This window comes from Myotis myotis, unplaced genomic scaffold, assembly GCF_014108235.1.
Source record: "Myotis myotis isolate mMyoMyo1 unplaced genomic scaffold, mMyoMyo1.p scaffold_m19_p_3, whole genome shotgun sequence".
Taxonomy (NCBI): Eukaryota; Metazoa; Chordata; class Mammalia; order Chiroptera; family Vespertilionidae; genus Myotis; species Myotis myotis.
In genome coordinates, this window is record NW_023416335.1 from 209,434,919 (window position 1) to 209,462,039 (window position 27,121).

The following is a 27,121-nucleotide window of genomic DNA, read 5'->3' on the forward strand; positions in this document are numbered from 1 at the left end:
AGACCCCGCCTCAATGGGAGGCGGGGCGCAGGCGAGGGCGGCACCGGCTGTTCCTCTTTCTTGAAGCGTGATTGGCTCGCGGCTCTGGGAGGCGACCAATGAGCGCACTCGGGAAAAGCGGCGAGGCCAATATGGCTACCTGCACCTGGTGACGGTTGTGGGAACTGTTGGGTCTCATGGAGAAGCCGCGCGGCGTCGAGGTGAGTGGGAGAGGACTTCGGCGGGAGGGAAAGGGAACCCCGAGAGCCCAGCTCGAAGGACGCTGCTGCGGGCCTTCCAGCGACGCCTTGCGGTGCTGGGTGGGGGGATGGATAAACAGGCTGAGCAGGGCCAGAGGGGTCGGTGCTGCCTTCTGGTCCGAGGTGGCTGGAGTCGGCGTCCGGGAGCAGGTCCCGGAGGAACCGCCTCCCTGGCCTCGGGAAGGGGAACCGGGTTGGGGGGTCTGAGAGCTCCCGAATCCCCGTCGTCCCTCCTGTCGCGCGGCCCCGTTCTTTAGGGCTTGCGAGGCCTGTCACATCCCGGGTGACGTGACGGGAGACGAAGGCAGAATAAGCATTCCGTGTCTAGGCTGCCCACGTGCGCCGTCTCCCGGGACACGCACCACCGTCCTGGTTACTGTTTCGCTTTTATGGTCCTACTGGCTGCAGCTTCGGTAGCGAGACTCCAGGAAGTTCACGCCGCCGGGAGGCGGAGGAGGCCGGCGCTACGCCCGGCCGGCGCCCAGACTCCACCTGTTAGGTCCCGGCTCTGCCGACCTGTGCCCCGCTCACTCGTTCATCATTGCCTTCCGGTCGCCTTGTGTTTTGTGTGTTTTTGTTTTTGTTTTTGTTTTTGGAGACCAGAAGGGAGAGGGAGAGAAACATCCATCGGCTGCCTTCTGCGCGCCCCCTACTGGGCATTTGGGGATCGACCCCCGCACCCCAGGCTGGTGCCCCGACGGAGATCCCAACTGGCCACCTCCTGGGACGCCGCCCAGCTAACAGCCTCCACGGCCAGGGCCTTGTCACCCTGTATTTGAATTCAGTTTCCTTTCTAGCACATTTGCATGTGTAGTTGGAACTATAAAGTGGAATCGCCCTTGAACCAGGGGGTCACGGTTGGATTCCGGGGGTTGGATTCCGGGTCAGAGCACACGCCTGGCTTGCGTGCTCCACCCCCAGTAGGAGGCCTGCAGGAGGCAGCCAGTTGTTGATTCTCTCTCATCACTGATGTTTCTCTCTCCCCCCCCTCTCCCTTCCTCTCTCTGAAATCAATTGGAAATATATATATATATATATATATATATATATATATTTTTTTTTAAGAATAATAGCTCACACTTTGAGAGCTGTCACTAAGTCCTGGAAACAGATCTCGGCTTTACATATCTCTTCATAACAGTCTTCTGAAGGAGGCCTGCTTTTATCTCACGTGCACTAGCGAAGAAACAGAGAGCGGCAAGGGTGACTGTCTTGCAGCAAAGCACACAAAAGTGGCAGAGCCAGGATTCAAACCTGGGCAAACTGATTTGAAATGCCATGCTTTTAACCAGTAAAAATTGCCAATATTTATTGAATACTTACTATGTGCAGGTCACTGTTCCAGTGCTTTACATGTATTACTCCTTACTTCCCCCAAAGCCTATGAAGTAGGTGGTATTGTGCTCATTTACAGATGGGGAAACTGAGACACTGAAAGACTGACTGACTGCAGAGCATACAGCTGGTAAAAACTAGCAATGGGCCCTGGCCACTGTACTCAGCGGTGCAGCGGTTCTCAACCTGTGGGTCGCGACCCCTTTGGCGGTCGAAAGATCCTTTCACAGGGGCCGCCTAAGACCATCCTGCATATCAGATATTTACATGACGATTCATAACGGTAGCAACATGACAGTGATGAAGTAGCAACGAAAATAATGTTATGGTTGGGTCACAACATGAGGAGCCGTATTTAAAGGGCCAGAAGGTTGCGAACCACTGGATTAGAGCATCACACTGCGCACGGAAGGGTTGCTCGCTCCCACCCGGGTCGGTGGAGGTGTGTGGGGAAGGCAACCAATAGATGCGTCTCTCTCTCAATGATGTTTCTCTTTCTCCTCCCTCCCTCCCTCCCTCCCTCCCTCCCTCCCTCCCTCCCTCCCTCCCTCCCTCCCTCTCTCTAAAAGCAGTGGAAAAAATATCCTCAGGTGAGGATTAACAGCAACAACAAAACTAGAGATGGTATTTGAGCCCTGACCTAGAGTCCAAATTCTTCACACCTTTTCTACTACACGCCAGGTAGATTCATATACACTATCTCATTTACGTCTCACATCCTGTGAGCCAAGTTTTTTATTTATTTTGTAGATAGGAAAATTGAGTTCCAGAGGTTAAATGCCTTGCCCCAGAGCCCCAGCTAGTTAGGATCAGAGCTAAGTCCCAAGTTGTGGTCCATTCCACTGTGCTATAGCTAGTGTGTCTTCTGCCTTCCAAATCCTTCTTATGGCAGTCTGGCTCCCAAATTAACTTTTCTCTGACTTAAGTTGTTTTTGAGGTGATTTTGATGTACATATGCCGAAGGGGGAAGAATACATTTCTACTGAGTTCAGTTCCAGACCACCGCAACAAAGACAGTCGTAATCTTTTTGCTGGTGGAGAGTCTTGCCTTCAGTTTGTGAAAATTGCAACATCTGTGAAGTGCAATAGACACCAAAATCTTCAGATGCTCAAGTCCCTTATATAAAATATCATAGTATTTGCAAATAACCTATGCACATCCTCCCATATACCTTAAATCATCTCCTGATTACTTATAATACCTAATACAATATAAATGCTATGTAAACAGTTGTTATTCTGTATCACTTAAGGAATAATGAAAAGAAAATTGTCTTCATATGTTCAGTACAGATGTGACCACAGGCCTAACTATATGGTACATGTCAGCAACACTAACATTGTATTGATGTTTTTTTACGGGAATGTGGAACCCACTGATATGGAGGGCTGGCTGTATATTTCTTTCCCAGAAAGTCTTCATGAGGCACGTCACTTAGGATATTTTCATATCATTGTATTCTATTGAATCATGTGAAATATCATCATTTACAAATCCACAGAAGGAGCTTGCTTAATTCCTAAAACATGTTTTTTTCTGTTTTAAGCTATTCTGTTGAATTGTGCCTGCAAAGTGTATGAACAAGAGTAACGATTCTGGTCTTCCCAAAGGGGTGTTTGATTCTGCCTGCCATTTTGCCCAAAAATGTTGACTGACCAAAAACTGGAAAGGGAGCAGCTAGCGATCTGCAGCTGCCCTCCCTGTACACGAAGCCAACCAGGATTCCTGCCTGCTGTGTGTCCTCCTTTCTTGCACTAGGAGATTCCTTCTTCAGAACCCATGGAGGAAGAAGAGGAAGATGACGACTTGGAGCTCTTTGGTGGCTATGACAGCTTCCGGGGTTACAACAGCAGTGCGGGCAGCGAGAGCAGCTCCTATCTAGAGGAGTCCAGCGAAGCAGAAAACGAAGAGAGGGAAGCAGGGGAGCTGCCCACCTCCCCTCTGCATCTGCTCAGCCCTGGGACTCCTCGCTCCTTGGACGGCAGTGGTTCCGAGCCAGGTGCCTTCAGAGTGTCCCTGAAGATGGGAGGTTTCAGGAGGCTGTGGCGGAAGAGGGGGGATATAGGCCATGCGGACAGAATTGTCAGGTGTAAAGGGCTGTTTGGTCTTAAGTATGAGGGATCAGATGTGTAAGGACCTGTGAGAGAGACAGAAGCACCCCAAGTATCCCCAAAGGTCATTTCCGCTGGTGCAGTCTGATTTCAAATTGTGATTTCACTCCTTTCATACAATTGATTTTATTCAGCACATATTAGGTGCTAGTCATTAACATGGCACTGCTTTTACATTTGTGTGAATAGCTGGTGTATTTAAAAAAAAATTTTTTTTTAATTTCAGAGAGGAAGAGAGAAGGGAAAGAGAGATAGAAACATCAATGATGAAAGAGAATCATTGATCGGCTGCCTCCTGCATGCCCCCTACTGGGGATCGAGCCCACGACCCGGGCATGTGCCCTTGACCAGAATCGAACCCAGGACCCTTTAGTCCACAGGCCAATGCTCTATCCACTGAGCCAGGGTAACTGGTGGATTTTTTTAAAATATATTTTTATTGATTTCAGAGAGGAAGGGAGAGGGAGAGATAGATAGAAACATCAATGATGAGAGAGAATCACTGATTGGCTGCCTCCTGAGGACTGAGCCCACAACCCATGCATGTGCCCTTGACCAGGATCGAACCTGGGATCCTTCAGTCCACAGGCTGACGCTCTATCCACTGAGCCAAACCAGCGAGGGAAGCTGGTGGATTTTTAAGCGTGGATGTTGAGAAGGTAGGATACCTAAAGTGTTCTGATTATTATCCAGGAAGCAACAAGAAATAGCTTATGGTTTGGAAGTGACAGTGAGGAAAATAGAGAATAAAGTGACCCCTGGGTAAGAGGAGTAGGTGGTTGGGCAGATAAGAATCCCCATGGAGCATATGGAAGCCAGTTGGCTTCAGTGATGTGATGCTTGGACAGCTGCTGGACCCATGTCGGGGTCTCCACATGTCACTGCCTTTGAAGAGAGGCAGGTTAGACGGTCTCTGAGGACACTCTGTTCCTTGGTGCCCAGACTCTTCAGAACAATTATCTAAGACTCTCTGCCACTTGAATCTTATTTCCTTTCTATTCATCCTGTGCTCTCTGCCTTTGTGTGTCTGTCTCCCTTCTGTCTTCTAGTTGTTCTCTTAGAATCTCAGACCTTTAGGAATAGAAAGACCCAAGAGAAACCATCGAGCCCAGGGTTCTCTAGCTCTGGCTTGGGCATTTTTAAGAGCCCCCAAGTGACTCTAATGTGAAGCCGGGGTTGAAACACTGATCTAGTTCAGTCTCTTTATAGATGAGAAAAAAATAGACTCAGAAGTTAAATGATTTGGGCACTTTTTTCTACTTTTTTCCTCTGCAAACTTTCCAACACATGTTTCTTCGTGGATTTTCCCCCACTATTGACACATAGCCAAGGGATGCCAAGCAGCTTATCTTAGGTGAAGTAGATTCAGGATTTACCTGGTTAATGCAGTGCCAGGTTTTGAAGGGCCTATCATTCTGTTTGATTTGGGGTGACATATCAGGTGAGTCATGTGCTAAGTTCTCTTCCCAGCTGTCTGTGAGATGTGTGGTATCGTGGGTACAAGGGAAGCCTTCTTCTCCAAGACCAAGAGGTTCTGCAGCGTCTCCTGTTCCAGGAGCTACTCCTCCAACTCCAAGAAAGCCAGTATCTTGGCTAGATTACAGGTGAGAGGCAGTCACTTGGGAGGACCCTTCCTGGGGCCCAGGGTACTGAGACAGGAACAGCCAACTAACTGATGGCAAGGGGCCAAGAGAGCTTGGGGAGGACCTTGCCTGTATCCATCCGAGGATGTAAATTACCTGGTATTTATTATGATCTCAAACTTTAGAGGGCAGAGGAATCTATTTATGGGGCTTATTAACTTGCAGGTTCCTGGAGCTGCATTCACTTCATTCCCCACTCCGGGGAGGTTCAGTAAGTTTTAAACAAAAATGCCCTTGGTCCTTGCACCACACTTTTATAAATGTTCTGAAAGGAAACTGGGAGCCAGCCACAGGCTCATCAGCCATAGTGGGTTTAGATGGTTGATGCCTCATCTCTGACTCCATGTCATAGGCAGCCAGAAAGTCTTACCAATCTCCAGTTAATTACCGACATTCATAGCAGTTTCAGACATGGAGAGATTCTGATGTGCTGTCTGACCCGGACGCTAACTGGGACGTGTGCTGAAGTCCAGAGGAAGAATGACTTACTAGGGTGGCTCTGGGCTGAGGCAGCAGAGCGAGGCTGGAAGCGAATCTCAGGTGCTGGCCTCGTGTTGTTTATGGTGACTGGCTGCCGTCCACAACGCCTGTTCTCACACTTGGCTGCATGTTGAGCTCACCTAGAAGGTTTTAAAAATATTGACGCTTGGGTCTTGCTCCCAGAGAGCCGGACTTAATTGGGATGAAGTGTGGCCTGGACACAGGGGCTTCAAAGAGCTCCTCAGGTGAACCTACGGTGCGGGCAGGCTTGGGCCCCTGCTCTGATGTGTAGTGAGTCAGGGAGCCAGTTCTGCTCAGTGCTTCCTACACTCGCTCACCTTCACGAGACCACTACTGTTGTTGCCCTCATTTTGTGGATTGTAGTCAAGGCATGGAAAAATCCTTCCTCCGTGAGCTAGTAATATTGCGAATGGCTGCAATTTGGAGGTACTTACTAAGGGTTTGGCACTCTCAATGTAACCAGTGAGCTCTAAAAATAATTTTTAAAAAGTCCTTTTAAAGGGCCAAAAATTTTTAGTAACTTGCTGAAAGGTACACAAATACACTTGATCTTAGCCAGAAGGCCGAGAAGCAATGAAAGGCACACAAGTAAAATTGAGCCAGGATTTGACCCCAGGTTTGTGTGGGTTCTAAACCCACATTTCTACTACACTGATCTCTAGCAAATTCTCTGGGCCTCTGAGCAGTGCTAGGTTACAAATTACAGAATGGATCAGCGTCCATCAGCTTTAGGGGAGGACTCTGAGCACCTGATGGAAGCGAAACCTCCATGTATATACAAAATGTCTCCCGGTTCCTTTCACAGATCCCCTGAAGCCCATTCTCTGCCATAAATCTGTAGAAGTGCAGGAGCAAGTAATGGCTGAGAGTTCAAGCCACTAGGAAAAGGTTGCTGGAGGAAGCAAAAGTTTGAAAGATGGAACAGGTGTCCCTCTCTGCCTTACTGCTCAGCCATCTGTCCCCAGTGCCTCCCCAGTGAACAAGAGTTAAGCCCTTCTCCCATCCTTGCAACCCTTATTGTTATTAGCATCACCTTGATTTACAAATGAAGAAACTGGAGCCCCGAGAGCTTACTAGGAACTGACCCATGTTAAGATTTAAACCTAAGCAGTCTAAGTCCAGAGCTAGATTCTTAGCCAATATTCTCCACACATCCTCTCTGCCCTGCAGGGAAAACCACCTACCAAGAAAGCCAAAGTCCTGCATAAAGCAGCCTGGTCTGCCAAAATTGGAGCCTTTCTCCACTCCCAAGGGACAGGACAGCTAGCAGATGGGACACCAACAGGGCAAGACGGTAAGCGGGCAGAGGACTGTGCTCAGGGAGCTGCTGGGCATCGGTCTGGGGGGCCAGGACTGGGTGGCCCACTCTGGGAGTGAGGAGAAAAGATGGTCTGCTAGAAAGAGCCCTGACCCAGTCTTACTGTGGGTTGCATCTTCCTCACCTGGTAGCTATTGTGGAAATGACTGCAGAAAATCCCTTCAGACACCCTAAATGGCAGGACCCCCACTGATCATTCAAAAGCCATGAATTAGCCTCTATTGTTTTGCAATGATGTTAGCTCTATGCTTTCTGTCTCCCTGGGCGGTGGAAAACCAGGTCTAGTTGGGAGGGGTGGTTCAATAAGAAAGGGAACTTTGAATGCGGAGTAATTTCTGAGCAAGTTAAATACAGGCACAAAGCAACTCTGCTCTGAGTGGTCTGAGTTTCTGACAGAAATTGAGCTCCATAGGCGTGAGGGTTGCCTGCTGTAGCCAATGACAGGTCAGGGGAGGTCTGAGGAATTTAAACTCAAGGGTCTTTGAATTTCATTTTCCTTTGGGGGAAGAAAGGCCAGACATTTCCTTCTGATTGTTTACTCCTGAGAGTCTGGCAGCCTTTGGAGAAGGTCCTGATGGCCACTCGGGCAGGTACGGGGACAGGTGGCCTCGCCATGCACTTGGGACTGAGACGCTGCTGTGGTGGGAAAGGGACCTGCCTCTCCAGGCTCCTCAGGGGCCAGCTGCCTGGGGTGGCTGCTGCCTGAGCTCCGGACTCCACTCTCTTCAACTCCTTTGTCTGCAGCGCTGGTCTTGGGGTTCGACTGGGGGAAGTTCCTGAAGGATCACAGCTACAAGGCTGCTCCTGTCAGCTGTTTCAAGCACGTGAGTGCCCTGGCGGGGAGGGGAGAGGGAGCAGGGAACCCGGGGCTCACCACCCACCTCACCTCACTGCCTCGCAAACACGGTTCCAGGCTGGACGCTGCATTGGCACCGCGAGAGAACAGTGGTGGTGAAGCAGGGTCCTGGTGGTCGAAGTCCAGCTTTGTTACTCGTTTACCTTTCTGTTCACTTCTTTGCAAGTCTTCCCTCGGACCCTCACTGAGGGCTTCTAGCACTGCACTGCCCCTCTGAGGGGAACTTGTTATTTACATAATGGAACTTGGTGCTAGCTTATGTCTGAGCACCAGATTTGAACTCCTGTTCTCCTTTCTTCCCATTGTCCATGTTTCCCATTGAAAGCTTGGTGCTTCTGAACTACCCTGGGCCCCTTGGTCCCTGGGAGGCGGATGTGGATGCCTCCTGGAGCCCCTTCTGCAGGCGGCTCCCTGGCCCTATCATTGAGAAACACCAGCCGGGTGAGGCCCTGGGGGCTGGGCGTGGAGTGGAGGCACTGACTGTAGGCGGTGGTTGCAGGCTAGGAGGGAGGCCTAGAGCAGCACTCTTTTGTCTTTCAAGCCAATTTCCAAAACACCAGGAAATGTAGGTGGAGGCCTCTCACCAGAGTAAACCCGCCCCCTGGCCTCTCCTTTCTGAGCTGCTGCTGAACTCTGCAGGGTGCCCTGAACAGTGAAGAGCTGACCTTCGACTCCTCTGAATGGCTGGTGCAGGTGGCCTCTCCTAGTTGCCCTGAATTCTCTAGCACTCCTGGCGCCGGCACCTTCGCTGCAGGGGAGTTAACGGCACACTTGCATTTAACATGTCCGGTTCATGTGCTCTGGGAAAAGCCCGCCCCTGTGTGCCTGGTAGCATTCTGGGTCTATGATGAACCCAGTCTCTGTGGCCAGGGACATGGGGCAGGATACCCCGATTGGCTTAAGCAGGCTGGGATGCAGAAGAGGTGAGTTTCCCCGAAGGAGATGAGGTGCCATGGCAGCAAAGTGAGGGTTGGTCGGTGGGAAGGCACCCAAAAAGCAGCCCCTGCTGTCGGGGCACTTGTCCGGGCGGAGAGAGGACCAGCTGGAGGGGCGGGGAAAGAACACGCCGGAGTGGTGTGTGCTGGGCGGCTCTGTGAGCGCCCTGGGTCATGATCCTTACTGCCCAGGCTTGAGTGACGATTAAGGAGGTGATATTTGTGCCAAGAACAGGGTTTGGCACGTGGTAAGCACTAGCAGCTGTAATGTGTCGTGTAGGGTGGCATGCAGGCTGGCACAGGTGTGATGTGCTCAAGGTGCTACAGCAGGGGCTGGTCCTGTACCGACTAGTACTCGGGGCTGCCTGACTGATCTCTGACGTCACCCTGCCACCCCCATCTCCATTCCCTGACTGCTCTTCAAGGGCAGCAGACACCTTGCTCACCTCTTCCCCCCTCGTCCTGTGCCTGTTTTCCTCATCCAGTGTCTGATGCGAAAGGCGAAAGACACAATCAGTTGGGAAGCCATGGGGCCAGCGCTCTTCTCTGCCAGCCCAGGCAGTGACTTCACTGTTTCCTTTGGGTTCTCTCGTCCCCACCCAGGTCCCACTCTATGACCAGTGGGAGGATGTGATGAAGGGGATGAAGGTGGAGGTGCTCAACAGTGACGCTGTGCTCCCCAGCCGGGTGTACTGGATCGCCTCTGTCATCCAGGCCGCAGGTGGGTGTTCCTCTGGCCAAAGAGGAGCAGGGTCTGGAGAGGGGCATCTGTAGATGGGTGGGCAGTGCTGTGGGCAACAAAACCCCACCTGCTGGGGTTGCTGGCACCCTGGCAGCCCTACCTCGCCTGCCTTAGAGGGGACCACCGAGCTGGGTGAGTTTGGAAACTCCCATTTTTTTAAGGTTTATTCCACGGATACTCAAGCTATAGAAAATTAATTCTCCCCATTATGCCGCACTGCTTTCCAAGTAAGTGGCATGGGTTTGTTTTGGCCATGACTCGATGGACAGCAGAGACCACAGTGTCTGCAAGGAGTTCTTGGAGGTGGCAGCTGAAAGTCTGGGTTAGGCTTCGGAAGGAGGAAGGCCTAGGAACACACCTTTCCCCGTCGCGCCCTCCCTCACTGCGGCTCGTGTCCTCTCCAGGGTACCGAGTACTGCTTCGGTACGAGGGCTTTGAAAATGATGGCAGCCACGACTTCTGGTGCAACCTGGGCACCGTGGATGTCCACCCCATCGGCTGGTGCGCCATCAACAGCAAGATCCTGGTGCCGCCCCGGAGTGAGTTGTGAGGGTTCCGTGTGCTGGTTTCCGAGAGCCCTTCGGTTAGGCAGAACAGAACCCACTTGCCTCCTCTGTCCCAGAGGCCTCGTGGCAGCTCCAGGTTTAGAGCCTGATTGTATAGGATGAGGTGATTGCGGACCGAAAGGCAGAAATAAGTCGTCCATCTCCTGGGGTGGCTCTGGCGCCCCCTGTCCGTGGAAGTGTTGTCAGCGTATAACCAGGAATCTTCTGTCTCGCAGCCATCCACGCCAAATTCACCGACTGGAAGGGCTACCTCATGAAGCGGTTGGTGGGCTCCCGGACGCTTCCCGTGGATTTTCATATCAAGGTCTGGCACTGAGCCCTTTGGGTCTCCTAAGTGGTCTCCTTTCTGCGCCCCCTATTTGATGTACTTCCTGCTGCTTGTTGGTTCTTCCTAAGACCCTTGTTTAACAGTCCGTAGTGGCTCCATGGGGGCAGGCATTGTTACTAAGGTGCTACAAAAGCCATTCAGAGTCGCGGCCCGGTGAGGCCAGAGCTGGAATTGGATGGATGGAAGCAAAGGTGACTGCTCAGGAGGCTTGTGTGTGCCACCAGCAGGAGGCAGGCAGGAGAGGGGGTGTGGGACACCTGTGAGTCAGAACACAGGTCCCGGAAGGAGCACAAGGCTGGATACTGGGATCAGGTTCAAGGCTCAGCTCTGGCAGTAATGACTGTGTGACTCTGGGCAGGTCACCTGACCCTCTGGGCACCTGCTTCCTTAGTCTGTGAAGGGCTTTGTAATTCCCTGCAGGTTGACTTACTGGCACTCTGGTGTGCGCGTTGTGAGCTGCGTGCCTTCTCAGTGTCATCCTCAGGACGTGGAGGCCAGGGTGGAATCGGGGAACAGGAGGGCTCACTTCCTGACTCAGCGTTCGGGCGGCTCCACCCCACTTCCCTGTCCTCTGGTTGCTTGTACGAAGGTGGTGGCAGGCCGTGCCCACAGCAGGCCTGTGTTCTGATGTTGCAGATGGTGGAGAGCATGAAGTACCCCTTCCGGCAGGGCATGCGGCTGGAGGTGGTGGACAAGTCCCAGGTGTCTCGGACCCGCATGGCCGTGGTGGACACGGTGATTGGGGGTCGCCTACGACTCCTGTACGAGGATGGCGACAGTGACGACGACTTCTGGTGCCATATGTGGAGCCCCCTGATCCATCCAGTGGGTTGGTCACGGCGTGTCGGCCACGGCATCAAGCTGTCAGGTTAGCAGAGCCCCAGGCAGCCTGACCCCAGCTCTGCCACCCCAAGGCTGGGTGGGAGCACCTCTGTACCCCACAACAACGCCCTGTGGTATGGGTGCTCATCTCCACCCTGCAGTTGGCAATACTGAGGCCCAGAGAGGTTGAGTGACTTGACCAAGGTCACTCAGTTTGCAGGTGGTAAAACTGATTTGGAACTAGAGACCACAGGCCCCATCTTCCCCCTGTCACCTGGGAGGAGAATGGGTCTTGGGCTAATAGTTCCCATAGAGCATGCCTGACGCTCTTGTCTTCTAGTCCAGGCGGGTGGGGGCTGAGACACAGATCACAGCATCTGCAGGGCAGCACCTGCGTTTCTGGGGAGTGTAGTGATGGCCCTGTTAGCAGCCTTCAACTCCCTTCTCTCCCTCACTCCCTCTGCCATCTCCCCAAAAGAGAGGCGCAGCGACATGGCCCATCATCCCACCTTCCGGAAAATCTACTGTGATGCTGTTCCTTACCTGTTCAAGAAGGTGAGGCACAGCTCTTCGGCCCTTTCCCCTTGATCTTGGGTCCAATCCAGGCCTTAGGACCCTGGCCCTCCCTGTTCCCTTCCCAGGCCTCTGGCAGGAGAGACCTGCTCCCTGCACTTGGGCTGTCCCAGGTGCCCCAGCTGTCCCATTCCTTTAAGGTTCGCGCTGTCTACACAGAAGGCGGTTGGTTTGAGGAGGGGATGAAGCTGGAGGCCATCGACCCCCTGAATCTGGGAAACATCTGCGTGGCAACCATCTGCAAGGTGAGCCTGTGGCTGCCTCAACCTCCAGACGGCTCAGGGGAGGGAGCTGGTGCAGAGCCCTCACTCCATGTCCACACATTCCGGCTGCCTGCTCCTGGAGCCCTAAGTTCCGTGAGCTCCCCACTGAGAACACAGTGGCACCAAGACAGACATGGGCCCTGTGGGCATGGATTATTGTCCAGTGAGGAGGGTCAGTAATCTCAAGCATAGGCTTCAGAGTGCCGTAGCTGGAGCAGCAGCTCAGGGGAGCCATGGCCTCATGTCCCACCACAGCCACCTTGCCCTGGGATGGGGTACAGCTCATGATACTATGTTCTCTGGGTACCCCTCTCGACCACCCCCAGGTTCTCCTGGATGGCTACCTAATGATCTGTGTGGATGGGGGGCCCTCCACCGACGGCTCGGACTGGTTCTGTTACCACGCCTCCTCCCACGCCATCTTCCCAGCCACCTTCTGCCAAAAGAATGACATTGAGCTCACACTCCCAAAAGGTAAGACTGGCCTGACCAGGCTACAGGTGCCCCTTTGGCTGGTGCTCCCTCCTCGACTCCTCCCACTCCCCCTCCTCCTCCCCCTCCCCCTCCTCCCTCCACATCTCCTTCTGCTCCTCAGGCTACGACACACGCACTTTCAACTGGGACACCTACTTGGAGAAGACCAAGTCAAAAGCAGCTCCATCGAGACTCTTTAACATGGTGAGGAGACTGAGGACTGGGCACTTGGGTGACCTCGGATTGGCCCTGCCCACTGTCAGCGAGTATCTGCTGCTGAGATCAGCCACTTCCAGGGAGAGGGCCCCGCTCTGACACAGGCACCACGCCCCAATAGTCCAGCGGTCCCTTTCCCACAGGGACTGGTGCTTGGGCACAAAGTACAGGGGGGCCATTGGTCAGAGTCCCCTGCAGGCACTCACCACTGGGGCAGGGAGCTGGCTGGCTAGGTCACTGCCTTCTTCCTCCTCCCAGGACTGCCCCAACCACGGCTTCAAGGTGGGCATGAAGCTGGAAGCCGTGGACCTGATGGAGCCCCGGCTCATCTGCGTGGCCACGGTGAAGCGGGTGGTACATCGGCTCCTCAGCATCCACTTTGATGGCTGGGACAACGAGTATGACCAGTGGGTGGACTGTGAGTCCCCGGACATCTACCCCGTCGGCTGGTGCGAGCTCACCGGCTACCAGCTCCAGCCACCTGTGGCCACAGGTCTGGGTTCTTGCAGCCCTAAGGGGCTCCTGACTTTCATTTTTCCTTCCTTCCAACCACGCCCCCTGCCCCATGCCCACCTCATTCTGTGGCATGAGATCGAGAAGTCTCCTGGCCCACCCTTGCTCCTGACTTCTCTGTCTCCCTTTCCCTCTGGCCTGCAGAGTTCCTTCCTTGATCTTGCCCACTCTGTCATATGCTCGTGCCCTTATGCACCCAGGTAAACTACCCAGGTCCCTCGGCGCAGCCCTGGTGACGAGGGTGGGAAGGGACAGCTGCTCTCCAGTCCCTCCCCCAGCCCCTTCCCCTTTCTCATGTCCAACTTTGGCTTTCCTTCTTGGGGTGTCCCAAGTGTCAGGGAGGCTATGAGGGGTGGGCAGGGGTCTCGGGATGTGCCTCTACCCTGTGTCCTCTCAGAACTCTCTCCTCACCTCTTGTCCTTTTCTTTCAACAACAGAGCCAACCACACCTCTGAAGGCCAAAGAGGCCACGAAGAAAAGAAAGAAGCAGTTTGGGAAGAAAAGTAAGTGGCTCTAAAGCTGCCTGGGCTGGTGTGGGACCTGGGTCAGCAGGGCCTGTGGCCCTGGGAGCAGAGCTTGGGTGTTGTCACTTAGGTCATGACGACGGTCCCTCCATCTCCTCCCTTCCCATTTGGCCCCACGGGCCATCATCCTGTCTTCAGTGACCCAGAGCAGAGTAGGGAGCCTTTAGTCCCTGGCAGTGGTCAGATGCCAGGAAAAGACAGGAGGTTGTATTTGAGAGCAAGAAGGGGAGGGAGGGGCCCCATGCTGCCCATGACAGGAACCGGCCCCTCTGCTGTGCTCAGCTGCTGGGTGTGGAAGTCAGAGGTGCTGGAGGAAACGAAGCTGCTCCCCAGGCTGCCGGTCTTCCCTCTGCCCCCTCAGGGATGGGAGCAAGGGCAGCCACAGCTTCAGGGTCACTTCCCCTGGCGGCGCCACTCTCAGCAGGTCCTGAGTCCAGCAGGGGCTTGGCTCGGGGCAGCCGGTTGGAGGGGGCAGGGAGTAGAGGAGGGTGGTGGTGAGGTAGCCTCCATGACGGGCACCACCCAGAGAAGAGGTGCCCGCAGTGGGAGGCTGCGGAGCAAGATTAAGGTTGTGAAGGGCTCTGAGCCTCGGGCACAGGGCCCGAGGGGTGAGGTCAGTTCAGGCCAGTTCCCCTAAATCGGTACCGTCCCCTCTGCTCTGCTGCCCAGCCGCTGGATGAGATCCAACCTTCAAGCCTCGCATGGATGTGACCCTAATGCTGGGTTTAATTCCGATTTTATTCAAAGGGAAAAGAATGCCACCGACCAAGACGCGGCCTCTGAGACAGGGGTCCAAGAAGCCCCTGCTGGATGAGGACCCACGGGCCACAGAGAAGGTCTCGGCGGGGGCTGCTCCCGATGAGAGTAAGAGCCCAGGGCGGGCTGGCGGGCCGGGCGGCCTGTGGCAGGGCTCAGGGGCCGCGCCTCTCCTTCCCCACCTGGCACAGAAGGGTACAGTCAATTTTGAAGGGAATTTTCTGGGCACCAAGCAGCCCTTCTCAGACCACTGGGCAGAAGAGCTTCCGAAACACCCACCCCCAGATCTGAGCGGAGCCAAGCAGCTCAGCCTGGCCTTTCCACCTCTGCCCACCTCGTGCTTGGCAGGGTGGGCGGCAGAGGGGCAGGTGCAGCGTCTCTGGCACAGCCAGCCTGGCGGGCATGACGGGGCCTGGGCCTTCTCCGCACCTCATCCTGAGACCCCCATCTAGGGAGTGAAATCCCTTCCCCAGATCCGGAGCCCCCACCCTCCCAGTGTTACATGCACAGCCTCTCTCTCTCCCCCCACCCCCACTTCCTCCCTCTTTAGTCATCGCTGTGCGCGTGAAGGAAGAGCATGTGGAAGCGGCCACGCCTGGCAAGGCCCTGAGTCCAGAGCTGCCTGTTTCCATTGAGAACATCAAACAGGAGGCAGACGACTGAGCCGCCCCTGCTGCCAGCCTGGCCACCGGGGCGGCCAGCGCAGGCTCCTCTGTCGCCACCTCCCTTCCACCCTCCTCAGTTTGGAGACTCAGCCTTTTTGCATAAATACCGCCTGGTGCTGAGGGCCCGGCACTGAAGGATGAGCCGGGTCTCCTTTGACCTGCCTTGTGACCTCTGCCCTCTGGCAAGGCCTAGTGACTGGGGCTGCCTGGGGTCCCCACATGGTCGGAGTGGCTCCCTCTCCAGCTGCAGTTCCTGAAGCTCTCCCTTCCAGTCGCCCCCTCCACACCCCTCAGCCGCCGGGGTTGGGGGCTGTGGCCTGGGCTTGCCACACTGCAAGACAAAACAGTGAAGTGTGCGTGCGCCTGTGTGTGCGGCCCAGCACGGCACATAGATAAAGGCCTGCAGCCGCTCTTGAGGGGGAGGCCTCGCCTGGTTGGGGTGAGTGGTGTGATGGTCTGAACATTTTACCAAGTGGCCTGTCTTGCCTCCTGGGCTGTGCTCTTTGCTCTCAGCTCCGCAGGGACAGCCATGTCTGTCGGGCAGCTGAGAAGCAGTGACCAGGATGTGGGTTTCAGTGGCTTGTGAGGCGTCCTTGACCTATGTTCTATGTTGGCAGGAGCATCAGTTCCCATTTCTAAAAGGGCAGAGGTGGGGTGTGCTCCCTGGCTGGGGGTTTGCAGGGACCTAGCGAGGGGAAGACCACGCCAGCCCGTGCCCCTGGGGGAGCAGCAGGTGTGGGAGCCCCACCTGATTGGGAGACGACCTCCAGCCTCGATCTGAACCTGCTCCAGAGGCCGGCTGGGGCCTGTCCTTGTCACTCCCCTTCTGTGAACCAGGGTCAGAGGCACAGGGCTGCGAGGGGAGTGTCAGCCCTTCTGGCGGAGGAGCCCGTGCAGGAGCTCCGGAAGCAGGGAGCAGGGGTAACAGGACACACTTCCTGGTTCCCTCTCCTCTGCTGTCCAAACCCTTAACTCCTTAACACGGGTTTCCCTGCTCCTCTCGGAAATTACATTCTAGTTCACCTCCTGTTTGCCCAAATTAGTCTCCTTTGAAACTGTCTCCTTTCTGATCAGTCCTGTCTCTTCATTCGCTCCCCTTTCTGGAACCTAAGGCGGAAGCTGCAGGCCTCAGCCCTTTTCTTTCCTCTGCTGTGGGTAGGGAGCCGCACTGTCAGGGTCCACCTCTAAGGCACAGCTGTGCTGGCCCGGAGTCCAGCTGCCGCCTCTGAGCTGGTCAGTCAGGCTGCTGTGGCCTGTGTTTGACACACGGGGTGCTGTCTGCTTGCTCAGGGCCTGGCTATGTGGTGTCATCCCAGGGATGGGTGATCAGCCCAAGGGGAGCCAATTTCCAGTCAGTGGAGAGAACGTGGTCTGCTCTCCTTTTCTGAAGGCATTAGGCAGCCCCACACGGTGCAGAAACGAGCCCCAGAAAGCTTGTTGGTGCAGCCTGATTTCTCCAAAAAGCGACTAGATTTGCAAATAGCGAAGGCCAAAAGCAGGGACAGACCTGGGTGTGACAGGCCTTGGCATTCACCCCCAGGGACGAAGATGGCCCAGGTGTTCCTGTGGCTTCTGGGGAAACTGGAATCGTATGACACTTTGGCCTTTAGTTCTTGAATGAAGAAGTGACGCCTATAGGTGCCGTGGGCACAAAAGCTCCTGACGGTGGATTCTGACGGCGGAGCTGAAGGACAAGTTTAGCTGCCACTCAGGCCCTGGACTGGCCTCCCCAGACAGTGAGATAATGAAATCCCTTACTTGCTGAAGTCCAGTTTGTCTGATCTTTGTTCCTTACAGCAGCGTGTATTCTGATATACCGCCTCATAGTAACAATTGCGAGGTGAGTTCACATGTGAAGAAGCAATAAAGAATAAATGGCACCTGTCTCCTGAGCACCTGTCTCCATAGCAACCACACATAGTGCCCTTACTTCTGCCATTCCCCTCCCCCAGACCCTGAGTTCCCCCAAGGCCGAGCGCCAGTGATGGCGAACCTATGACACAGCGAACTCATTTTTTTGGTTGATTTTTTTTTTAAATGGCATTTAAATATATAAAATAAATATCAAAAATATAACTCTTTGTTTTACTATGGTTGCAAATATCAAAAAATGTCTATATGTGACACGGCACCAGAGTTAAGTTAGGGTTTTTCAAAATGCTGACACGCCGAGCTCAAAAGTTTCGCCATCACTGGCCTAGCCTGTGCCTTGTCCCTCGTGCCCTCTGCATGGGCCTGGTACAATGAGTGTGTACGACATGAAAGGGTATGGATGGGGCCTAAAGGTCAGTTTGATGTGTCGCAGGTGCAAGAGTTGACCTCTGGGCATTCTTCCCCAGGGCACAGAATGACCCTGTGTCTCAGCTCCCGGATGGTCTCAGTGAGGCTGCTGGCTGGGAACCTCCTGAAGGCCCTTCTGAGTCCCTGCTTCTGCTGGACATGCCGCGGTTCCCGGTGCCGATTCGTCAAGTCCAAATGCACCTCACACTTTCCTGCCATCTAGTCCAGACCTTCTCTGCCCAAGGGACTGAGAAGCAAGGGGACGGCCGTTTATGAAAACTTCACATGCCAGCCCTGGTTTATACACATTTACAGCTTCATCTCCATAGGGGCCTGCAAGGAACATGCCTTCATTTTACAGACAGGAAAGGCTCCTGAAGGTCTAGTAACTTGGTTGCTTAAATTTACTACTTAAATGACAGCAGCGGGATTAAACGCTGGCTGATCAGCCATTTTGCTGCTGCACTTCATTCCCTCAACACTAAGCATCTTCCATGTGCTGGGCCCCAAGCTAGAGGTGAGGCTCCAAGGAGAGGCAAGGTCAGCATCCCGACACAGAGCATCCTGCCACAGCTCAGGACCCTTATCCTTCAATTCCTTTGTGTTCCTGGGAGAAAACTGCCACTTTCAACAAAATAAAAACAAGCCCAGAACTCCAGACTCCAGGCTGGCCTTTGGTGGGATATCTGCATCTCAGGAAGGGTGGCTGGAGGGCATGGTCTGAGGTATCCCCATTCCTGCCGCACCACCGTACTCTGTGTGTGTGTGTGTGGGGGGGGGGGGGGTTCCTTTGAGCTAAAGCCCTGGCCTGGAGCTGGGGCCGGCAGGTGTGCTCCAGGAGCTCCGGGCTGGCACCGGGAGAGCCCCGTGCCGTTCGTCAGCACGAGCCTGGCTTAAGTCCATGCACACAAGTGTCAGCTGGCCTCTGCTGCCGCTGTAACCACTCTTCCAGGCCTTGCTTCTACGGCAGAACTGCTCACCTTCAGCTTAGGGTCCTATGAGGGGTTCCTTTCTACCCCCACAAGGAACACTGTTAGGGGTTGCATTATGTCCTCCAGAGAAATACCTCAGAATGAGACCTTATTTAGAAATAGAAACTTCACAGAGGTAATCAAGGTCAAATGAGGTCATTAGGGTGGACCCTAACCCAATAGGTCTGTGTTCTTATAAGAAGGGGGCACAGGATGTCGCGAGATGATGTGAAGACAAGGAGATAACAGAAGTTGGAGCTGTGCTGCCACAGGCAAGGAGCATCTGGGGCCCCCAGAAGCTGGAAGGAGCGGGAAGGACCCCCCCAGAGCGTCAGAGGGAGCATGGCCATGGCCATGCCGTGGTTCAGACTTGTGATCTCTGGAGCAGTGAGGTGATAAACATACCGTTTGTGGTACGTGGTTCTGCAGCCCCAGGGAACTGCTCCATCATCTGACGGTCCCCAGGCACCCCAAATCTTCCGATGCGGGTCCTCTCCCTCCCAGTGCCTCCTTGTTCTATTCTCATTTCCCTCTGAGGACTGGCTGCTCCCCTATAGACCCTCCCGCCCCCAGTGCCCTCACCACCCAGCACGGGCCCCACCTGGAGAGAGGCGCCCGCATCTCGCTCACTCTCCTCTGATGTGCTGAGATCTGGCTACAGCTGATCTTTCAGGTGTGAATGCATTTGTCAGGATGGTGAACACTGTGCCCAGGGGCTGACGGACTGCCGCAGAGTGGAGTCCAGCTGGTGGCCGAGCAGCAGGGGGCATCGGCACTGCTGGCCTGCCCGCCCCAGGAACAGCCAGGCCCTCGAGGTCAGAGTGGGAAATGGCTGAGTCAACAGGGATCCAGCCTTTCAGTGACAGTGGGATTGATTTCACGAACACATCGGTCCAGTGTGCTGTGGCCTAGCGGAAAGGCCACTGTCCCAACAGGATGAAATCACGTGAAGCAGCGAGTCCGACTGGCCCACCCCAGGCCCAGCCCAGAGGTAGAGGAGGTGAGGAGGCGGGCATGGGCATTCCTGAATGGAGGCAATGGGTCCTTGCCCAGATCTAGAACCACATGAAACTGAGACCAAGAGAAGTCAGAGCCCTGCTGCCCGGGAGCTCGGGAACCTGCCCCACCCCCCACGGCCTCCCCCCACCTGCCAACCTTGTCTGCTCCCTGCCGACTTCCCTTCACGCGGGTTCTCCGGGCACTGGGCATCCGCTTGGCCTTCCTGGAAGCCCAGCTCGGGCAGGCTTCAAAGGCAGCAACTGCAGCCTTCACCCTCTGGCCGCGGGCACTGGGCGGGGCGGCACAGGTGGCCCCCACGTGCAGGTTCAGCCCAGTGAGCCACCTGAGGAGAAAGAGTTCGGGGAACCCACGGTGCTGAGCTTTCCTGAGGCGAGGGCCTCGGGAATTTGGGGCAGTGGGGCCTCGTGCCTGAGAACTGACTCCAGAGAATCCTGGTTCGGCCGCTCACCAATTATGTGACCCTGAGCAAGTCACTTCCAACTTCACATCCCTTCTCTGCAACAAGAGGGCAGTCGTGGTGATAAACACTTACGCAGGGCTGTAATGGCTCACACCAATCTATACACTAGATTGTAACTAATTCAATGTAACTGCTAACAAGCCGCCGCCATGAGGTGGACACGATTACTATCAGCCCCTTACAGAAGAGGGTTGTGTGGCCCAAATCAGATGGCCAGACAGGCAGGAATCCAGGTAATTGTTGCTTTCTCATGTAATTATGTGAAGTGCCCACGAATATTGATGAGGTCCGGCCCCGCTGGGCTGGGCAGATCTCATTCCCACTCTATGGCTGAGGGACTCGAGGCTCAGAGAAGCCACCCCAAGCTGTACCCTGGAAGGACCCCGCTCCCCGAAAGCTGCTCAGCCGGGCAGACACGGGGCCCTGGAGAGCCAGTGGGGACTGGACTGAGAGCAGCTGGCGGGTCCCGCTGGGGGTCCAAGTGGAGGTGCTCACCTGTGAAGTGGGAGCAGCTGGCAGTCACAGCGGAAGGGATTGCCACTGAGGTCAACCAGCTCCAGCTGGCTGAGCCCCGGCAGGGCGGGCAGGACCTGCAGCTGGTTCTTCTGCAGGTGGAGGCTCTGCAGCCTGGGCCCCAGGCCTGAGAAGGCCCCGGGAGAAACCTGCAAGGAAGAGCCAGGCCCTGGGGTGAGCTCCTATCCGGCCAGGGAGGGAGGCCCGTGCTCCCCTAGCACAAGGCAGTGGGGACCCTCAGGTGGCCAGGCAGGAGGCAGCGCCTGGGTGGAAACGTAGGTGCCTCTGACGCCAAAGCGCTTGCCCTTTGCAAGTCACCTGGACCCGGTCACGGTGCTTTTTGCTTTGCCTGAGCCACCCCCACCCCCATCGCGGCAAAGCCCCTGAGGCTCCACCCTGCCTCACAGTGCACAACAGTAGGGGACCCTGAGTCCCCGCCTCCTCCCTCCTCGGAGCCCCAGCAGTGCCCTGCCGGGCTGGCAGTGTTTGTTGAGTGAATGTTCCCTACATAGGACCAAGCTGCCCCCGTCACCCCCCCCACCCCCACCCCCCGCGCCCACCTGCTCCAGGCCACTGCTGTTCAGGAAGAGGTGCTGCAGCGACCGGCCCACAGGCCGGAAGGCGCCATCCCGCAGGGCCCTGAGCGGGTTCCCCGAGAGCTGCAGCTCCAGGAGGGCAGGCAGCCCCTCCAGGGCCCCCGTGGGCACCTCTCGCAGCTGGTTCCTGTCGAGGTGCAGCTTCTCCAGCTCCGGAGCGGGGCCCAGGGCGCCGGGGGACACCTGGGAGAGGCGGTTCCCGCTCAGGTAGAGCCAGCGCAAGGCCGGCGCGCCCGCCAGGTCCCCGGGCGCCAGGCGCTCCACCGCGTTGTCCTGCAGGTGCAGGGAGAAGAGGCGCGGCAGGGCGCGCAGGGCGGCCCCCGGCACCTGCAGGAAGCGGTTGCGCTCCAGGTACAGGTAGCCCAGGCGCGGGGCCCCTTCCAGGGCGGCGGCGCCCAGGCCGGAGAGCTGGTTGTCGGAGAGGTAGAGGTAGAGCAGGCTGCCCAGCCCGGCCAGGGCGCCCGCCTCCAGCGCCGCGATGCCGCAGTGCTGCAGGTGCAGCGACACCAGCTGGCCCAGGCCCGGGAAGGCCGCGCGGGGCACCGCCGGGAAGCGGTTCCGCCGCAGGTCCAGGAGCTGGGTGTCGCCGGGGAAGCCGCGGGGCACGGCCTGCAGGCCTCGGCCCTCGCAGCCGCTGTGCCGGGACGCGGAGGCGCACACGCAGGCGCGCGGGCAGGGCTGGGCCGCGCCGTCCTCCTCCGCGGGGCCCGGAGGGGCGCGGGGCCGCGCGGCCGCCGGCTCCTCATCCTCGGCCGGGTCCTCGGCCGGGTCCCCGGGGCAGCGCAGGTCCGCGGGCCGCAGGGCGTCCAGGGCCTCGCCCCGCAGGCGCCGGGGGCCTTGGCACGCGCCATCGGAGTGCACGCGCGCCCGCGCCAGCCACTCGAGCAGCGGCCGGGCCTGGCAGCCGCACCACAGCGGGTTCCCCTGCAGCCTCAGCCGGCGCAGCTGCCCCGGGCCCTGCAGCGGCGGCAGCGTGTCCAGCTGGTTCCCGCGGAGGTCCAGGGTGTGCAGGCGCGGGCAGTGGGCGAAGGCCCGGGCGTCCAGGGCCTGCAGGGCGCCGTGGTCCAGCACCAGCTCCCGCAGGCCGGGCAGGGCCAGCCCGTCCTCCTCGCCCGCGTAGGTGAAGGGGTTGTGGCCCAGCTCCAGGCGCGCCAGGCCGCGGGCCTGGGACAGAGCCGCGCCGGGCAGGGCCTGCAGCTCGTTGTGGTGCAGGCTGAGCCTGCGCAGGGCGGGCAGGCCGGCCAGCGCCTCGGGGGCCAGCACGCTGAGCGCGTTGTGGGCCAGCCGCAGCCCGCGGGTGCGCAGCAGCCCCTGGAAGGCCATGGCGGGCAGGTAGACGAGGGCGTTGTGCGCCAGGTTGAGGGTGACCAGTGCGCCCAGCGCCCCGAACGTCCCCGGCCGCAGCTCCTCCAGCAGGTTCCCCTCCAGCTCCAGCCGCCGCAGGGAGCCCAGCCCGTCCAGCGCCTCCTGGGGCAGCGCGCGCAGGCGGTTGGAGGCCAGGTTGAGGAAGAGCAGGCGGCCCAGGCCGCGGAAGGCACCCTCGGCCACCAGCTCCACCTGGCAGTGCCGCAGGTCCAGGTGGGTCAGGTAAGGCAGGTCCTGGAAGGCGGCTGGGCCCAGCACCTTCAGCAGGTTGCCCTGGAGGTCCAGCCGCTGGGTCAGCTGAGGGGGAGGGGAGAGGAGACTGAGCACCACAAGGAGGAGTGCGACCTGTGCCCCTGGACACGTCTCCTCCCCCTCACCTCTCTCTCATTCTCCTCCTGCTCCCTGACACCTCCTCCAGGGAGCCTTCCTCCCCAGCCACCTGGGCCTCCCCAGCTCTGGCACTTTTTGCATTGAATTATCACTGCCTGTGTACTTTTATTTCTTTTTTAAAAATATTTTTATTGATTTCAGAGAGGAAGGGCGAGAGAGAGAGAGAGAGAGAGAGAGAGAGAGAGAGAGACATCAATGATGAGAATTATCGATTGGCTGCCTACTGCACAGCCCACACTGGGAATCGAGCCTGCAACCCAGGCATGTGCCTTGACCAGGAATCGAACCGTGACCTCCTGGTTCATAGGTCGACACTCAACCACTGAGCCACACCGGCTGGGCATGCCCATTTACTTTTGTCCCCACTAGTTCTTGTGTCTCTAGAGCAGACACCATATCTTCCTCCAGTATATCTCCTGTTCTCTGCCACAGGGTCTGTAATTAATTCAGTATTTTTAGGTCAACTACTTATGCCAATCACAGAGGATTTTAAATAGCTTGTCTTCTTGTTGTTGCTTATTATCATTCCCATTTTACAGATGTGAAGACTGAGGCTCAGAAAGGAAAAGTGACTTTCCAAGGTCTCCTCCCAGCCAGGCAGAGGCAGGTCCTCTCATGCCAGCCAGAGTCCTCCTGCCATCCTCCCCCACCCCCTCACCCTGCTGACCTCAGGGATGGCGTTGGGCACCTCAGTGAGGTTCTGGTGCCGGCAGGCCACATGCCGCCTGGAGTTGTCACAGACACAGGTCTGTGGGCAGCGCTGGGCGGCTGTGTGCCCAGTTGGGCCCAGGGGCAGCAGCAGAAACAGCAGCAGGACCGAGGAGATGCTTTGGGGACTGGGGGAGAGAGGGAGAGCCCGTGTTCACAGGGGCCAGGGTCCCACATTGTCCACTCACGGAGCCCAGGCTCTGGTCCTTTGGCCCCAGGGAAGGTGTCATTCCCCCCCCCCTCCCCCACGCAGCAGAGGTTCTGTTGTTAGCCTTGCTTTATGCTGGAGGAAACTGAGGCTCAGAGAGGTGACCTGGCACCTGCCTTTGGCTGTCAGCCCTGTGGGCACCAAGGCCTTGCTAAATCCTAGAACGCCTCTGGGTTCAGTCTGTGCAGCTGTAGGGAGGCTCCCAGTCCAGGGAGGCCTGGACCTCCCAGCCGAGGTGGGAGGTGTAGGGAGAAGCAGCCCCCGTGGTGGCAGGGAGCATAATGACACTCACCTCAAGAAGACAGGCTGCCAGCCAGAGGGGAGGGCTTAGGTCCAGCCCAGGTTGTGGGGTAAGATTTGGGGGACCAGGAATTATGGGGTCCGAGAGCCTTGAGGAGCCTTAATGGCTGGTCAGAGCCACCTGACAGGCTCAGCCCTCTCCTCTCCTATTTATTCCCTGTTGTCCTCTCATTTTAGTGTCATTAGCTGGCCAGGACCGGGAAGGGAAACTGAGGGTCTGGGATTAGGGCTGAGCTTTGGGCAAGGTCTATCCACTTACCTGTCTGTCCCCGGTCTGTCCCTCCACTTCCACCCCCACTCCTCCATCACCCACTGGGACCTCTTCATATCACAACGTCAGCCACTGCCTATTGCTTCCTGGGGACAGTCGCTGCCACAGTGTGTCTCCTGCCTCCGCAACGCTCCGCTCACCCCCAAAGGACCTTTCCAAAGTACAGACGGGCCCTGACAGCCCCGCTGAAAGCCCTCAGCACCTCCCAGCTGCCTGTGATGGGAAGTCCAGCTCCTGGTTCCAGTGGGAATCTGCTCAAACACTTGAGGTTCAGCGTGTGGCTCCCCCACCCTAAGCCCAGGGCTCCCTCCTCACCTGCAACACCTATCGCATCGGCTCTTCCTTCTGTTTACAGCTCTGTCAGGGCCCCTAGCAGCCTGTCCTGATCCCTGGACTCCGTTCCACCCTGGGCCTCCCCCATTTCCACTCACTGCTTTGTCACCAACTGTTTTTCACTCTCTTTGGGGTCTCAGGGCTCAGCCCTGGCCTTGGGGCTGGTGGCATCCCCTAGTCTGTGGCGAGGCTGAGGCTCAGGGTGGACCAGGGAGGGGGGCCTGGAGGAGGGGACAGATCCCTGAGGGACAAGCCCCCTCCCTGCCTCCTTGGAACCCATTTCGAGGCGACCCTTGGAGTCTCTGCCCAGGCAGATCCCAGAGGCCGGGAGAGGGGCGGGGTGGGCTGGGTGAGGGGAGGGCTTGCCTGCAGCCGCTCAGCTTCTCTACTGCCCCCCCACCCCGACTCCCGGGGCCCGAAGACTCACCCCTCCATGCCGTCTCACGGGCAGTCCAGCCTGGAAGAGCAGCAGCACAAGGGAAAGGCTGCGTCTGTCCCTGTCTGGATGCTGGCAGGAGCCCCCTCCCCGCCTGCAGGCCTGGCAGCGGGGACAGGGCTGAATGGGAGGCATTGTGGGCAGCTCAGCAGAGGCTGAGGTGAAGGAGGGGCGGGCAGGGGCGGGAGCTGCGGCTGGAGTTACACGGCCTCCTGCCCAGCGCCAGCTCAGGATTCTGGCCCAGGCCTGAGGGCCGGGCCTGGGCAGCCAAGTCTCAGGACGGCCCGGCAGGGAGGGGCCTGGAGGGGCTGAGGGGCCTCCCCTGTGGGGTCCTGTGTGGGGCTGTGCCTCACGGAGCCTGTTTCCTACTCTGTGAGGAGAAACCATAATTAGTAACTAGCTCAGCGGATTCCTGTGGGCATTGAATTAGGCACCTGGCACATAGTAGGTGCTTAAGAATGGCTAACTCTCTGTCCCGTTTGTGATGAAACATTACCACATCGTTTAATGCCATGCATACAGCTTCTGCAATGTTTCTTTCCACTCAGTATCAGATTATTGTAAGCTATTCAAATTGATCCTTAGCCATACTCATTCATTTTGACAGCTGTATAGTATTTCCTGGTATAAATGTATCAACTTTACTTACCCATTAATTTCTTACTTCCAAGTTTTTGCTACAGTGTTGCAAAAAATATACAAATAATTACCTTCTTGGAAACATGTGTTTTTATGTATTTATTTAGGTTAATCTCACTTGAATATTTTTTCCATTGAATTTTCGAGAGAGTGGAAGGTAGGGGGAGAAGGAAAGAGAAAGATAGCTGGGAATCAAACTTGCAACCCTTTGGTTTGAGGGCTAACGCTCTAACCATTGAGCACACAGTTGCATTTTTAAATGAAATAGTTCATCCAGACCATAGCAAACATGAAATTGCACTTTTCATTATTTTAATTGACTTAACTTTTAAACATATTTTTTAAAATTGATTTCAGAGAGGGAGAAGGGGAAAGAGAGATAGAAACATCAATGATGAGAATCATTGATCGGCTGTCTCCTGCATGTCCCGACTGGGGGTCGAGCCCCCAACCCAGGCATGTACCCTTGACAGGAATTGAACCGAGGACCCGTCAGTCCACAGGCCGACGCTCTATCCACTGAGCAAAACCAGCTAGGGCCCGTTTTATTTTTACTGATTTCAGAGAGAGGGGGAGAGGGAGAGATAGAAACATCAATGATGAGAGAGAATCATCCATCGGCTGCCTCCTGCACGCCCCCTACTGGGAATCAAGCCCAAAACCTGGGCATGTGCCCTGACCGGGAATTGTGGACTGGCCTCGTGGCTCATAAGTCAATGCTCAACCACTGAGCAACACCAGCTAAGCTTTTGTTTCTTGTTTAAGCAGAAATAGACCCCCATCACACACAACCTGTGCTATTTCACTCAGCAAATCCCCTATCAACGGAAACACGGTGCACACCCTTTATGTCCAGCTTTCTTCACTCAACGTTTAGTCTGTGAGACTCACCTGTGATGCTGTTTTTTAATGTGTTCATTTTCATATGGCCTTCCAGCATCCCCTCTGTAAGGACTCCACAACAGTGGCGGTATATTCTCAACACGAGTCCTTGTTTTATGCTCCCCATGTTGCCAGGTCTTTCCACTCTCTCACCTTGTCTTCACTTCCATGGTATTTTCCCATCACACAGGCCAAGGCCCCATTTTAAGCTTTTTGTGTGTCCAAAACACTGCTCTCCTGTGTTCTATTTCCACTTGAAGAATATGGCTCTGAGGTGGATGGACTTGGGTCACTTTGAATGCTTGGTGCTTCCACCCCACCCTGTCTGTCCCCTGCCTTTCCCAGACTAAGTCCTATTGTGAATGCTG

The 27,121-nt window shown here is 56.2% G+C and overlaps 2 protein-coding genes and 1 pseudogene across 8 annotated transcripts; 1 reads left to right on the forward strand and 2 right to left on the reverse strand.

The window, feature by feature from the left end:
- The first annotated feature begins 96 nt into the window (after positions 1–96).
- L3MBTL2 (L3MBTL histone methyl-lysine binding protein 2) lies at positions 97–17,267 on the forward strand. Of its 7 annotated transcripts, none has more exons than XM_036298786.1 (19): positions 106–200; positions 2,147–2,255; positions 3,334–3,574; positions 5,157–5,290; positions 7,001–7,124; positions 7,661–7,738; positions 7,893–7,972; positions 9,543–9,660; positions 10,086–10,220; positions 10,463–10,551; positions 11,212–11,443; positions 11,876–11,952; positions 12,111–12,215; positions 12,560–12,707; positions 12,829–12,911; positions 13,182–13,416; positions 13,874–13,939; positions 14,708–14,824; positions 15,267–17,267. In XM_036298786.1, the coding sequence occupies exons 3-19, from the start codon at positions 3,355–3,357 to the stop codon at positions 15,377–15,379; spliced, it is 2,154 nt and encodes a 717-aa protein (XP_036154679.1). In that variant the 5' UTR covers positions 106–200; positions 2,147–2,255; positions 3,334–3,354; the 3' UTR covers positions 15,380–17,267. The 7 variants fall into 7 exon arrangements, 6 of the variants coding, with proteins under 6 accessions (XP_036154678.1, XP_036154682.1, XP_036154679.1 ...); XM_036298788.1 differs by having other exon boundaries at positions 184–200; positions 2,144–2,255; XR_004966025.1 differs by lacking the exons at positions 2,147–2,255; positions 15,267–17,267 and adding an exon at positions 13,581–13,636 and having other exon boundaries at positions 97–200; positions 14,708–14,783.
- On the reverse strand, positions 6,248–6,405 carry LOC118652169 (annotated as a pseudogene).
- Positions 14,787–26,291, reverse strand: CHADL (chondroadherin like). Its single transcript, XM_036298784.1, has 6 exons — positions 25,224–26,291; positions 23,644–23,812; positions 21,186–22,883; positions 20,608–20,774; positions 19,788–19,974; positions 14,787–14,898 (listed from the first exon to the last, which is right to left on the reverse strand). The coding sequence occupies exons 1-6, from the start codon at positions 25,229–25,231 to the stop codon at positions 14,872–14,874; spliced, it is 2,256 nt and encodes a 751-aa protein (XP_036154677.1). The 5' UTR covers positions 25,232–26,291; the 3' UTR covers positions 14,787–14,871.
- Positions 26,292–27,121: the final 830 nt, after the last annotated feature.